The sequence below is a fragment of the Suncus etruscus genome, chromosome 9 (assembly GCF_024139225.1).
Source record: "Suncus etruscus isolate mSunEtr1 chromosome 9, mSunEtr1.pri.cur, whole genome shotgun sequence".
NCBI lineage: Eukaryota > Metazoa > Chordata > Mammalia > Eulipotyphla > Soricidae > Suncus > Suncus etruscus.
In genome coordinates, this window is record NC_064856.1 from 80,471,331 (window position 1) to 80,485,009 (window position 13,679).

The 13,679-nt window shown below is 40.3% G+C and overlaps 1 protein-coding gene across 1 annotated transcript in view; it reads right to left on the bottom strand.

Moving 5' to 3' along the window:
* Positions 1-1,987: 1,987 nt before the first annotated feature.
* MPPED2 (metallophosphoesterase domain containing 2) overlaps positions 1,988-13,679 on the bottom strand; it is a 228,400-nt gene continuing 216,708 nt past the window's right edge. Inside the window, exons 5-7 of the mRNA XM_049780097.1 lie at positions 11,330-11,445; positions 5,152-5,265; positions 1,988-2,186 (exon numbers count right to left, since the gene is read on the bottom strand). Of these exons, the coding sequence (XP_049636054.1) occupies positions 2,068-2,186; positions 5,152-5,265; positions 11,330-11,445 (349 nt within the window). The 3' untranslated portion in view covers positions 1,988-2,067. The remainder of the gene's footprint in view (positions 2,187-5,151; positions 5,266-11,329; positions 11,446-13,679) is intronic.

Genomic DNA, 13,679 nt, shown 5'->3' on the forward strand with positions numbered 1-13,679 from the left:
TGAACCTAGTTTTGTCACGCCTCACCTCTTGCTACTTCTTCCTAGCCCCAGTGTTTTTCCAGGGGTGGGCATCATTGAAAAAAAGAAAGAACGGTGAGAACTGTTCCTGCTGAGACAGAGACTGAGAATGGGCAGGTTGCTCTATTATTCACCAATTCTTCTTACTCCTCATCTTTAAGTCCAGGAGTGTCTCTTGCCTCCACAGCAATGGCAACTCAGTTTTGGGAGAAATTACAGCAGTCAATGACAAAATATCTCCCCTTGGAAATTTAGAGGAAGATAGATGACAGCATGATAGAAGGAAAGAGTGCCTGGAGTATCTAATCAATCTAACTGCCAGCCCATGAATGGTGGGTTAAACAATTTATTAAAAATTTGGGGCTATATCTAATAGTACAGTGAGCAAGGTTCCTGCCTTAAATACATCCAACTGGGTTTGATCTCCCACCTCCTGAGTCCCACTGGGAGTAATCCTTGAGAACTAAATGATGAGTAAGCTCTAAGTACCACAGATGTGGTCCCAAACAAAACAAAACAACAAAAAAGTGATGTATTGAAAATTGGAAAAGAAGGGAGGTGTGGTGTTGGATTGATATATGCTTGAAACTTATCATTGAGAATATGGTAAAGTTGTAAATAATGGTGATTATTTTAATAAGAAAAAAAAGTCACTTGTTCTCCTTTTTTTGATAGTAAATTCCAATGTTGGGCATTGATTAATACCTTTATTACTCAGATCTAACTGCCCTCTCTGACCCAGTCGACCTTCCTTCCAAACAGCACACATTTAAAAATCTTGCAATTTTATTTGCATATAAAGGCCGCTAGATATAGAATATCACAATAAATTTAAAGAAACAACTGCTTTTCTAAGTTTCATTAACAAGATAACATAAAATAGAATAAAGCTCAACAGCATTTACAATGGGAAAACAGAAAGGACTATTAGCGACAATAATTTGTGCTAGCGAAGATTGCATCGACACACAGTGCAAAATGGGGGGAGGGAGAGGGAGAAAGAAGACAATTCAAGGTATTTAAATATAAAGGACAACTAAGCCTTATTTTAGTTAGCTTCCATTGCATCCATTAACGTCTATACACGTCTGTAACTTTACCTCGTTACCTCAATGAGACTCAAGCTCTTTAAGACCTTGAGTGCTGAGTAAATATGTCAGTTCCTTCAGAAGTCTGATGCCCGGCTTTAAAGCACCCCTTCCTTCGCAGTTGGACTGTCTTGGCAAAAATCACGCCCCTAACTTAGTGATAATACACAAAAAATATTCATATGTAGAAACCCATATTGAAAAGGAGTCTGCATGTTTTTCAAACTGCATGAAATACCTGCGTGAATTACAAACTGCAAGACACAGATTCCATTTTCATAGTTTTAAAGCTAAAATAATTTAAAAGAAACAAACAATGAGACTTCATCTAACCACGCTATGGCTCTCACTAGCCAAGCCGTCCTTCAAAATGAGGGTCTTTTTCTTCCCTTGGAACAGCTTTCTTTAGAGTGAGAGTGTAAAAAGGAGTCTTCACCATGCTTATTTTTGAAAGAATTGTTACAAATCAGGGCCACCTCTGCAAAAAAAAAAAGCACTACCAAGAAAACAACAACAAAACATCAAAAAATAAAAATACTTCAAACAATACTCTTTAAACAGTTGTGCAAATATGTTTTTCTTTTAAACACTGTCTACCTGTATCTCTTTTTTTTCCCCCTTAGCTTAAAGCATATTAAAATAAGATTATTTTTATCACCTTTTAAAAAGAAAGCTTGGCTGTCCTTTTGTGAACATTAACAATTTACAATGGCGTGGCCTTTGAGAAAACAGAACTCATTTTACAAATGCACAATGCTCCTTTGATTTCAAATGGATGCCCCATTTAAAAAAAAAAAAAAACAAGATAAAATAAAGAAGCACAACCTCTAGCATCATGTGTTCCAGCAATTTACAAAAAGAACTCACAGGATTCAGAGAGGAACAAGAGGATGTAAGTTTATAATTAGAAAAATGGCAGTTTAAAGACCTCCCCTCACATTCCAATTGGGCGATTAGAGCTTCAGGAACCCTGTGGGTTTGGAAGGTCAAATATAATTGGATGGTTGGTGGGTTGAAAACTGACTGTACACGTCGAGGCATTGATGTATGTTGTGTAACCATCGGTCATGATGCCGTAACCTGTGGAGAGAGAAAAGTCACACTTACTGTCACAGACACAAAGGACAATCACTCAGTGCCCAGGCTGCCAAGAGAGAGCGAGGACAAGGAATCCTGAACCAGTGGCAAAGAGATGCGATGCCGCTGAGCTGTCCACATAGAACAGCTCTTAGAAGTTGCCTCCTGATTTTATTTTCTTGAAAGGGAATTTTTTCCTTCAAAGGAAAGCCATTCTTCCTGATTTGTCACAGACAGGCTCTGATTTCTTTACATGTGAGAATAAAATGAAAACTTTGTTTCCCTCTTTTTAGAAAGCAATTTTCATTTCAAAGCCCAATATTAACTATTGAGGGCTAGGAAAGGAAATGAGTATTATAAGAAATTTCTGGGGAGACACAGACTTCAAGACCTTGGGAGTACTGCATGGGAGTAGGAATCTCTCTCTCTCTCTCTCTCTCTCTCTCTCTCTCTCTCTCTCTCTCTCTCTCTCTCTCCCTCTCTCTCTCTCTTTCTCTCTCTCTCCTTCTCTCCCCCTTCTTTCGTTCTCTCTCCTTAGGGAATCTGGAATCCTGAGGATACTTGGATATCTAGTCCAGATAATTCAAAGTTAGGGTCTGGACATACAGAGTTGTTCAAATCCAGCAGTGCTGGGTTCACCAGAGTCAAACATGGGGGTCCTAGGGAATGGGGTGAGGCATGGACTGTTAGAGGATCAAACTCCAGACCTGTGCACACAAGTCATGAGCTATAGACCTCTGAAATATCTCACCAGCCTCTGTGCACATTTTAATTTTATTTTGTAATAAAACAATCTCCAAACTCTCTTGATGAAACCTAACAATAAATGATATGAACTGTGTGGCTTTGATGCTGAGCTCCATTTAAAAGTAAAAAAAAAAAGTGTTGAAGGTAGATTTGCAGAGACATCCCCACAGGAAATTCATTCTTAAATTGGATAGTGAACCAAGTGACATCACTTCCTATATGCAGCATGAATGTCTTGTGAACTTTTTTGGGAAAGCTTGGAAGTTTTTTTTGAGTCTGGTATATATATGTTCCTTATATATAATATATATAATACATATATATATATATATATATATATTTGGTTTTTGGGCCACACCCGGTGATGCTCAGGGGTTACTCCTGGCTATGCACTCAGAAATTGCTCCTGGCTTAGGGGACCATATGGGACACCGGGGGATCAAACTGTGGTCCGTCCTAGGTCAGCCATGTGCAAGGCAAACCGCTGCACAAACGCCCTACTGCTGTGCCACTGCTCCAGCCCCATCTTTTATAATTTTTAAATGCATTATTATTACTATTACTACTATTGTTATTTTGGGGGTTTTCTTAATAATTTCTTAGGGTTTGGGGGGGCCTACTCTTTTTTGGGGGGGCTACTCTTGATTACTACTTGTTCAGCTGGGCCAGTCAGTGGTTTAGTGGTAGGGCTGAGGATGTTGTATTGTTCTGGTCTTGCATTCCCAGGAAGAATAGGGTCACCCGAGAGGTGCTCATAGGACTCTAGGGCTACACTCGGCAAAACTACAAAGGCCCTGTAGTATTGGGCATTAAGTCAGGCAGACAGCTTGTACATGCACTAACTTTTGTAATATCTCTTGGCCCCATTTTATATTAATGTTTAATATGCTGACATTTTTAGCCTGCTTAAAATCTTCACATTTCTCTGTTTGCCTCTGTTTTACTGCCTTTGCAATTAAGTTTATAATTCTGGTTTGGTATCCAGATCTCAGGGCATAGAAAAAATACTTCCATGGGGGGTGAGGGGGAAACACAAATATCCAGGACTTATAGAATTAACTCTGAAGGCTTTTTCTTGTCCATTTGCTAACATTTTTTCAAGGAAGCCTGTGGAGAGCTTAATGAGGGTCAATGGGAAAATCTCTTAAGAAAAGAAAAGAGGCATTAAAAATGTGCACTGTTTAGCTCTGGGGTCATAAAGTCTTGTTATCTCTCTCCATCAAGAGGTTGGTATTTGCCTTCTCTCTGCCCTCCTCAGCTATCTTAAGTGAATAAAAATGAGACAAGTTTATTTGAATATGATCTACCTTCCAAGCAAGTTTATTATTTTGGGACTTCAGTGCAATTCCTCGACTGTCTGGTTAGTTTAAAGCTAATTAATGATTTAAAAAGATGAAATACATGACCTAGGTGTAGTGCATAAATGCCACCCCCTAAAATGCTATTTCAGTTGAACCCTATCTTTGTCCCCATCAAAGTTTACTCGGCTTCAAGAAGCATGAAGTCCTTTCAAAGGACACAGCTCTAATAAGTCAGGTCATGATACAGAAGGGCCTTGAATTCCTGCATCCCTACTGGTGCCTACACTGGGAACTCACTGCAACTTCTCTGGCCTCAGTGGGATGATTTTCAATCTGCTCTTAATTACATGCCTAACAGAGAAGCTGCCGGATTTGTGAGCTTTGAAAAACAAACTTGCTTCTTTTGCTTCATCAGGCATAGAGCCTAACCCATTCAGCTGCAAATTCATAAATAACTCCAGAGAATAACTGCAAACAAGCTAGAGCAAACATGGCAGATGCCCAGGAAAATAGCACCCATGGTACCCGAAGGGGTGTAACCTGGAGAGCAAAGTGGGATGAGAGAATTCAGGTGCTGAGAGAAAGCACCGTGTCTCTCCAGAGCCAGTGACCTTGCACTTAAAAAAAAGGCAGGACTGGGCTGAAGAGAATGCGTAGAGATTTAGTACTGTCTCAGTAATTTCCAGATTTAGTCAAATCAGTCCAATTTGGGATTGACTCTTTGTTCTATTTAAAAATATCAGCTCCACTTAAACTGTCTATTGGGTTGATATTGGCTTTCGCCTAACATCTCATTGCATGAAAAGGTCCCACTGGTTACAAAACAGAATTTGGAAACTGCTGTTCCAATTATGCCCAATGTAGTGAAGTAGCTGTTGTGGAATGAGACATAAATGTACACTCCTTCCTTCATGTCTTACCTTCGTGAATTCCACCAAAGACATGGAGCTTAGGTCGGACACGCCTCTGGACTGTGTTTAAAAGCTCCACACAGCCCACTCTCTGAAGCTCCTTTGGAACCCAGTCTCGAAAACCTAAAGGCAAAATGCAATCAATATTCTTAATTTTCTTTCTCCAGGTAAGGTTTCATTTCGACTTTCAGGAAGTCATAACTCACAGAAGGTTTATTACATTATCTGTAATCCTAGCCTCTCCATTAAAGCTCACAATGGCTTTTAAGAAACTTCACTCATCACTTTGTCTTTTTTAGGTTCTTGATTTTTTTTCTTTTTGGTTTCCATTTTTTTTCTTCCTGTTAATTAACATTTTTTTTTCCTGTAAGGGATTTGATTTATTCAACCACAGGTTTCAAATCTTCTTCATGGGCCCAATGACATTTATTCCCACTGGTGCTATAATCTCTCTGGCTCTTTTTTCTTGCTGTCTCTTTCTCTCTCTCTCTCTCTCTCTCTCTCTCTCTCTCTCTCTCTCTCTCTCTCTCTTTCTCACTCTCTCTCTCTCTCTCCCTTTTTTCCTAGGGTTATTTTTTTTTTCTTTTTGGTTTTTGGGCCATATCAGTGATGTTCAGGAATCACTTTTGGTAGTAATTGGGAAACATTATGGGACAGGGGATCAAACCTGAATTGACTATGTGCAAAGCAAATATCCTACCTGCTATATCACTCCAGTCCCTTGATTCATTTAATTTTTATTATATCTTTCTTATGGCAGTTTACTTCTAAGAGACTTCAGAGAAGAAGGGCTAAAGGGGCTGCCTATAATAGGTCACAAGATATTTGGCTCTAAAGTATAGTGTGTGTGTGTGTGTGTGTGTGAGTGTGTGTGTGTGTGTGTGTGTGTGTGTGTGTGAGAGAGAGAGAGAGAGAGAGAGAGAGAGAGAGAGAGAGAGAGAGAGAGAGAGAGAGAGAGAGATAGCAGTGCTTAGGGGAACTGAGGTTCAATCCTGGAGCTAACTGATCTGGTGCTGCTCTGTCTCAGCAGTTCTAGGGGACATGCTAGAGATAGATACTCAGAGAAACTGGGTGCTACTAGTAACAGAACCCCTGGCTTCTGCATACCAGGCATGACCTCCAGTCTTTTGAGCCACCTCACTGGCCTTGAGGCATTAATTCTTAACCCTTTGAAGCTCTTGCTGAGGAAAGCTCCAGAAAGCCAAATGTTTCCATCAGTTTCAGCTCCAGCAATACAGGCAGGCTGACCTCCTGGAGGCACCAAGCAAACAGGAGCTAATTGACTACTTTTAAAGTAAAAGCCAATAATTCCACACTAAATGCAGAAAATCCATAAAAACTGACATCAATTAGAGCAAAAGTCAGCTATCTGCATGATTATAGTCTAAAATGGAACCCACACGACACAGCAGGATGAGGTATAAAAAAGGCAGGTGGGACAAAAGGCTAAGTTATAACCAGTGGGATCCCATACTGTAGCTCCATTAGGTTATTTCTATTATTTAGAAATGATCAGCCAGACAGAAGTGGACAAGCCTATTCCAGTCTATTGGCCAACACAATTTACATGAGAATGCAGAATATCTCTCTAAAGATTTAAAATCTTAGCTGTGGTGTCTAGACAACACCAGAGAAAAGTGAAGCTCTAGTGAAAACCCAACTAAGGATTTCAGAACTTTGTTGATCAGATGGAAAAACTCATATTCCAAAGTGACTAGTATATTCCATTCCCTTGTTGATGCACTTTTCTCCTTCCCTCCCTCCCTCCCTTCTTCCCTCCCTTCTTCCCTCCCTCCCTCCCTCCATCCCTCCTTCCCTTCCTTCCTCCCTCCCTCCCTCCCTCCCTCCCTCTCTCCCTCTCTTCCTTCCTTCCTTCCTTCCTTCCTTCCTTCCTTCCTTCCTTCCTTCCTTCCTTCCTTCCTTCCTTCCTTCCTTCCTTCCTTCCTTCCTTCCTTCCTTCCTGTTGTGCATGTAAACATTTTAATGGGATTATTATGTTACTGACCCTACCCTGATCGGTGATTGTGCCTTACCCTAGGGTGTGACCTGGCATTCTGCTCCCACCCTAGGGTGGTACCTGATTCTGCTCCCACCATTGGGTGGTACCTGATCCCACCATTGGGTGGTACCTGATTATGGGGCATAAAAACAAGGGTCTGTGGATGGCGAGGGGCTTTTTGTCCTGGACCTATTCTTAGGCCTTTTGGCTTTGGCCTCTTCATGGAATAAAGAGCTGTTTTCTTCGGAAGCCTGACTGCCTGTTGGCTTTCTTCCCACCGCATTCACCTCAGAACCGCCGACTGAACAGGGTAACAGACGTGTGGTCCGAGCTGGAGGAGAAAGGCCTCATCCTCCATCCCTCCATCAGTCAACCTCTTCAGGGTCTGACTTGCTACACTTCCTATTTTTCTTCCTTCCTTCCCTTCTTCCCTCCCTCCTCCTTCCCTTCCTTTCCTCCCTCCCTACATACCTCCTTCCTTCCTCCCTTCTTTTATCCTTCCCTCCTTCCCTTCCTCCCTCCCTCCCTTCTTTCCTTCTCTCCCTACCTCCTTCCTCCCTTTCTTCATTCTTCCCTCTTCCTTTCCTCCTTCCCTCTGATCCCTCCCTCCCTTTTTTTCTTCCCTCACTCCCTCCCTTTCTTTCTTCCCTCCCTTCCTTCCTCCCTCCCTCCCTCCCTCCCTCCCTCCCTCCCTCCCTCCCTTCCTTCCTTCCTTCCTTCCTTCCTTCCTTCCTTCCTTCCTTCCTTCCTTCCTTCCTTCCTTCCTTCCCTCCTTCCCTCCTTCCTTCCTTCCTTCCCACTTCCCTTTCACTCCTTCCTCCACTGTGTGGATCACTCCATCTTTACTATAAAGAAAGGAATGTTAATCTTCTTATTAGTAGTTTCTAGGATAGCTAAATTCTTAAGTGGTCCGAATTAAGAGTTACATTTATTGCTGCTTTTGTACAAAAATTAATAATTTGATTAAGTTTGAACTGACTGGGAAGACAACTTGTTTTGGGACATACCTGGAGATAATCAAGTTCTTTTCCCAACTCAGTGCTCAAGGGTCAATCTTGGTGGTGCTTGGAGTACCACACTGTGTCATTGATTTCTACTGGGCCTCCAGCATGCAAAACATTAGCACTCTCTCTTTGAGCCATCTTCCTAGCCTGAACTAATTTTTTTCCCCAAAGTTGTATTCCAGCAAGTTTTTCAGTTAAGTACATATTTTTCTGTCAAGGATGAAGAATTCACTTGCAATAAAACATCTTAAGGAAATTATGCCTCTCTTCAGGGTGAGATCAAGGTGGCTGAGGTAGTATCTCTTTAATGTCTCAGTGAGAAATTTATGCTGATCAGAGTATTTAGCTAGTAATGTAATTTGTCAATCATTGCGAACTAAGAAATTAATTATAACACAATAAAGACTGTTAAGTTTGATCTTTCAAAACATAGGATATGGTGGATGATGGGAGAGCAACATTGGCATGAAGATGAGAAAAGCACTGAAAAAAGTCAGGAACTACTGATATCGTGCAAATCAGTCCCAGTTTCCATCTGTCACAAACTAGCTATCTTCTCTTGCTTTCCCATAATAAATACATACATAAATAAATAATAAATAAATAAATAAATAAATAGATAAAAAAAGCAAGCCATAATTTACCCAATGAGAAGAAGGTTGGAGGAATGAGTAGGGGTTTGATTTTTAATGGTGGAATTAAATAAGAAATTTGATAATGGGTTGGCGTCATATTGTAATACTGTAAGGCAAGCAAAGCACATTTTTCTCTTTTTCTTCTTTATTTCACTTCCTCTCCACCCCTCCTTCTCTCTCTCTCTCTCTCTCTCTCTCTCTCTCTCTCTCTCTCTCTCTCTCTCTCTCTCTCTCTCTCTCTGTGTGTGTGTGTGTTTTGGACCACCTCTCACAGTGCTTAGAGCTTACTCTTCACTCTCTTCATTCTGCTCAGGGATCAAAATTAAAGGTGGTTAAGGGAACATATTTGTTCCAGGGACTTTACTAGGATCAGCTGCATACAAGCCAAGCACCATAACCCCTCCACTTCTATACACATAACATTATAAATTGTCAGTAAAGCAATAGTAACATGAAAGCAAAAAAATACATATGTCACCAAGTCTCACATTCTTGTTTTTCTCGTGCTTTTTCTTGCTAGGGGCACCCAGCCCAATAATTCAGGAGGTTAGGTGGTACCCTGGGGTCTGGGATTATTCAGACCACCCCAGGGAAGCCACAGACTTGCCGGGATTAAAACAGGGTCAGTCAAGGTTTATACCCCTGGGCTATACATCTAGCCCCTCCTTCTTTTACTACATAAGACATAAGAACCTTTCTTGAAAAGAGAAGTGCAGCAGCTCACTGAGAAAAGATATGCACCAAGATTATATTTACATTAGGAGAAGAATGTTGGAGTCTTTAAAATTTTCAGCTGACAGAAGAGGTGACATAGATAACAACCCTAACCCACATGAAAATCATTAATTTTTTTATTAAGTGTCCCCCTGTCACCTAACCAAGATAATTACAAATTTTTTTTCTAGTACAATATACTTGAAAATGACTTAAGGGGAGATTTTTATCTGTTTTATTTTCTTCTTCCCACCACAGTTATAATAGAAAAGATTACTCTCTCACTCAAAGTAAAATAGCTGAATGTCATGAGCCCATCTTAATTTGATGGGAAGGTCTTGGCATACTTGATACTAAGTAGTAGGGGGGTCTGGGTGATAGTCCTATTTAAAAAATATTCTGTAGCTAAGTCAAACAGATTATAAGTACACAAAAGCTAAAAAGATAATTATATAAAGCAAATAATTATTTTTGGACCCATTATTATAACTAAAGAAAAGCTCTAGGGGCTGGAGAGATATGCAGTGGGTATAGAACTTAACTTGCAACATGCACTACTCTGCTTTCCCTACTCCCCCAGGTTCAATCTCCAATTTGGTACTGAATTCTACCAGGAATTCCTACCAGGAATGATTCCTAAGCTCTGCTGGATGTGACAGGAAAAAAAAAAACACAACAAATATATAAAATAAATTAAGGAGAAGGAACTGCTATGGAGTCAGAATGATAGCACAGTGGTAGGGCTTTTGTTTGCCTTGTACACACACAGCCAACCTGGGACAAAGCCGTGTTCAATCCCTAGCATCCCATAAAAATCCTTGAGCCTTCCAGGAGCGATTTCTGAGTACAAAGCCAGGAATAACCCCTGAGTGCTGCTGGTTGTGGCTCAAAAAAGATAAAAGAAAAAAAAGAAACAGGAACTGCTAAAACACAATATAATCTATCTAAATTTAAATATAGGCTCATTGTAGGTTGAGTATTTTATGGGGGCCCATGAAGTGCTCAAATGGCCACAGGAACCCTCCTGGCCATTTGAAGCAAACTGGACAGAGATTCCATTGAGGGCTCCAAGATGTGATGCTTCTCAGGCCACCTAAACAGTACTTGGGAGCCTTCAAGACTATATTAGCCAGTGCTAAAATTGGGGTAAGAAACTATACTAAGCTGGAGACTGAACTCAGGGCAGCGACAAACCAGGTCTATACCTTGAGGCTTGTACTACAGCCTCTAGGATGAATATTTTTAAGTAACTTTCAATGGAATTCTTAAACACTTTTGCTTGAACAAAAATGAAAGAAAAGACAGAAGAAAAAAGAAAAAAGAAGGAAAAGAAAAGAAGTAAAGAAAAGAAAAGGATTGTGTCATATAATCAGCTCAAATGTTAAACTTTAAAGAGCTCCCAGGTCCCAGTATTCTATGGAAAAGGAAAATGAACTCCTTTGAATAAAAGTTTCCATCATTTCATTGCCACTCAAAAGGCCTGTGATTGGAAGGTCTATTTTTTCCCTCCTTACATTCTCAGCTCGTCTCCTCTTACTCAAAAGTGAAACATTTCTTAAATTATCAAGCTCAAAAGACCGTGGCACACCATACTCATTTGATTTTCCCTGACTTGACTAAATCAAAAAATTTAATTTCAAGAGTACCTGTAAGCCCAGAAGAACTGCTGAGTTTAATTATCATATGGGGTTTCTTTGAAAGACACTGACTATTCTTTTTGTATGCACTTTTTTTTTTTTAAGAAATATGATTACATCCCCAAAGCACTTTTCATGATGCACAGAAGAACAAGGTATTTCACAGGACAAAAAAAGGACAACCTTGGCTTTACTTACCTAGAGGAGGTCCGTGTGTCATGAGTATGTCAATGCCCTCGGGGATGAGGTTCCACTTGTCCAGCAGAGACTGACCTCTGGGTAGGTTAAAGCCCCATCCATTAAACCACGGTGTCCTTTGGGGGAAATAATGCACATGGTATCAGGCCAGTGGAGGTACATTTCTACTCTGCAATCTTCCTTTCTCGCACATTCCCCTATGGTTTGCATTGCTCTCTTTTCTCTTTTTTGAACGTTGGCCCTGACAGCAGGATACTTTTTTGTTGACAGCTTCAAAAACAATCCACTTGAAAGCAAGCATGGAGCTCATAGCTTGTTCAACTAGAAAGGGGCATATGAACCTTTACAGTGAGACTCTCCCAGCAGATAACCTATCAAAAAATCTTTGCCATGCATTGTCTTCTCCCAATCTTACTGTTTGCTTCCTTGATGACTGGAAAATTCCCACATTTTTTTCACTCTTTCTGAAGGGCTCCCAGAAAAAAGGAATGATAAGACTTTTTGTTTTCTTTCTCTTCCCTCTGCTCCCCAAAACCACTGAAGTATTTCTCTAGGACAACTAACTCAACTTCTACGGTAGTTTAGAGGATGGACCAGTGGTCTGAAGGCAAAGCCTTGTGCCTATCAATAGTCTGAGAACTAGACAGAGAAGGTTAAAAAAAATAGGGGCAGTCATAAAGATGAGAAAAGATACAGTGAACTAAATGCATAGATGAGGATTAAACCAGAGTGAACTGTGTGCAAGGAAAGCAGTCTACTTGCTGTATTATCTCTCTGGCTATTAACAATTACTCTGTGACTTATTCTGTTGAAGCAGGCTTCTTCAAACCCCCCCCCCACTCCCCATGAATTCCTGCCCTGCATTTCTGCCCCAGAAAGGAGTTTCTATTTTGTGTAAAGGTGAGTGCTATCTCTGTCCATCAAACATTTTTAACTGAAATGAAAAATGTTTCGACCATTTATTATAATGGGAGGATGATTTATTCTGTGCAAATATTACAAGGTACATCAGAGTAAAACAGAACAGTGACTAGGACTGTCCTATTCCAAAACCTCTAGATAATACTCATGACTTTTAGAAAATTTTGGAATCTATTTTTTTAACAGAAAATTTTCCACTTATGGTTTCTGTACATAACCATCACTTAAGCCCAATTTACCCTTTCACCTCAGTTGACCATTCCATGCCTACTGAATAAGGGTACCTTATGTACAATGTCAACTGGGATCACAGTTCACAAACAGGCTACATTTATACTTAAAAGCATTTATAGAGCAGACACATTCTCTCCAGATTCTGAAAGTAGAGGCAATGGCCCAGAATTCATAGTTAAAGCCAGAGACAGACAGTTGTGATTGCTATTAGACTACCAAACCCACGGGTCATGTCTGCAAGGTATGTGCTTGATCACCAAACCACAACCCTAACTCCAACCAAGTGAAGGAATATGGTAATTCAAACACCTATAATAACCCTACATCTCAGAATCTCAGTTTCCACTGAGATGAGACAGAGAACATCCCCAGAAATCAGGTACTGTTGGCTCCAGCTAAAAAAGAGAAACCAAGAAAGTATCTATAACCTTAATTTAGGTTCATAATATTCTATAACCTATATTCTTCATTATATTCTGTAACCTAAACTCAAAAATATTTACAAAAGAAGGATTTGTAATAAAAATAACAACTACTATTTATTGAGATTATTTTTATGTTGAGGTACAATTCTTATTTTTTTCCTTTAAATTTTGTTTTGTTTTGTTTTGTTTTGTTTTTGGGCCACACTGGCGGTGCTCAAGGGTTACCCCTGGCTGTCTACTCAGAAATAGCTCTTGGCAGGCACGGGGGACCATATGGGACACCGGGATTCGAACCAATCACCTTTGGTCCTGGATCGGCTGCTTGCAAGGCAAATGCCACTGTGCTATCTCTCCGGGCCCTGCTGTGCTATTTCTTCAGCCCCTTCCTTTAAAAAATTTTTGTTCTTTATTTAAGCATCATGATTACATATGATTGTAGTTGGGTTTCAGTCACAAAAAAGACACTCCCCCCCCCTTCACCAGAGCAACTTTCGCACCATCAATACCCCTATCTCCCTCCTTTCCCACCCCATCCCTGCCTGTATTCCAGACAGGCATTCTACTTCTCTCACTCATTAACATTGTCATGATAGTTATTGTAGTCATCTCTATCTAATTAAACTCACCACTCTCTGTGGTTAGCTTCATATCAAGAGCCAGCCCGTCCAACCCTCATCTCTGTTGTCTCTGGGCATTATTACAATAATATTTTTTGTTTTTCTTAAAACCTATAGATTAGAGTGATACTATTCTGTGTCTATCTCTCTTCC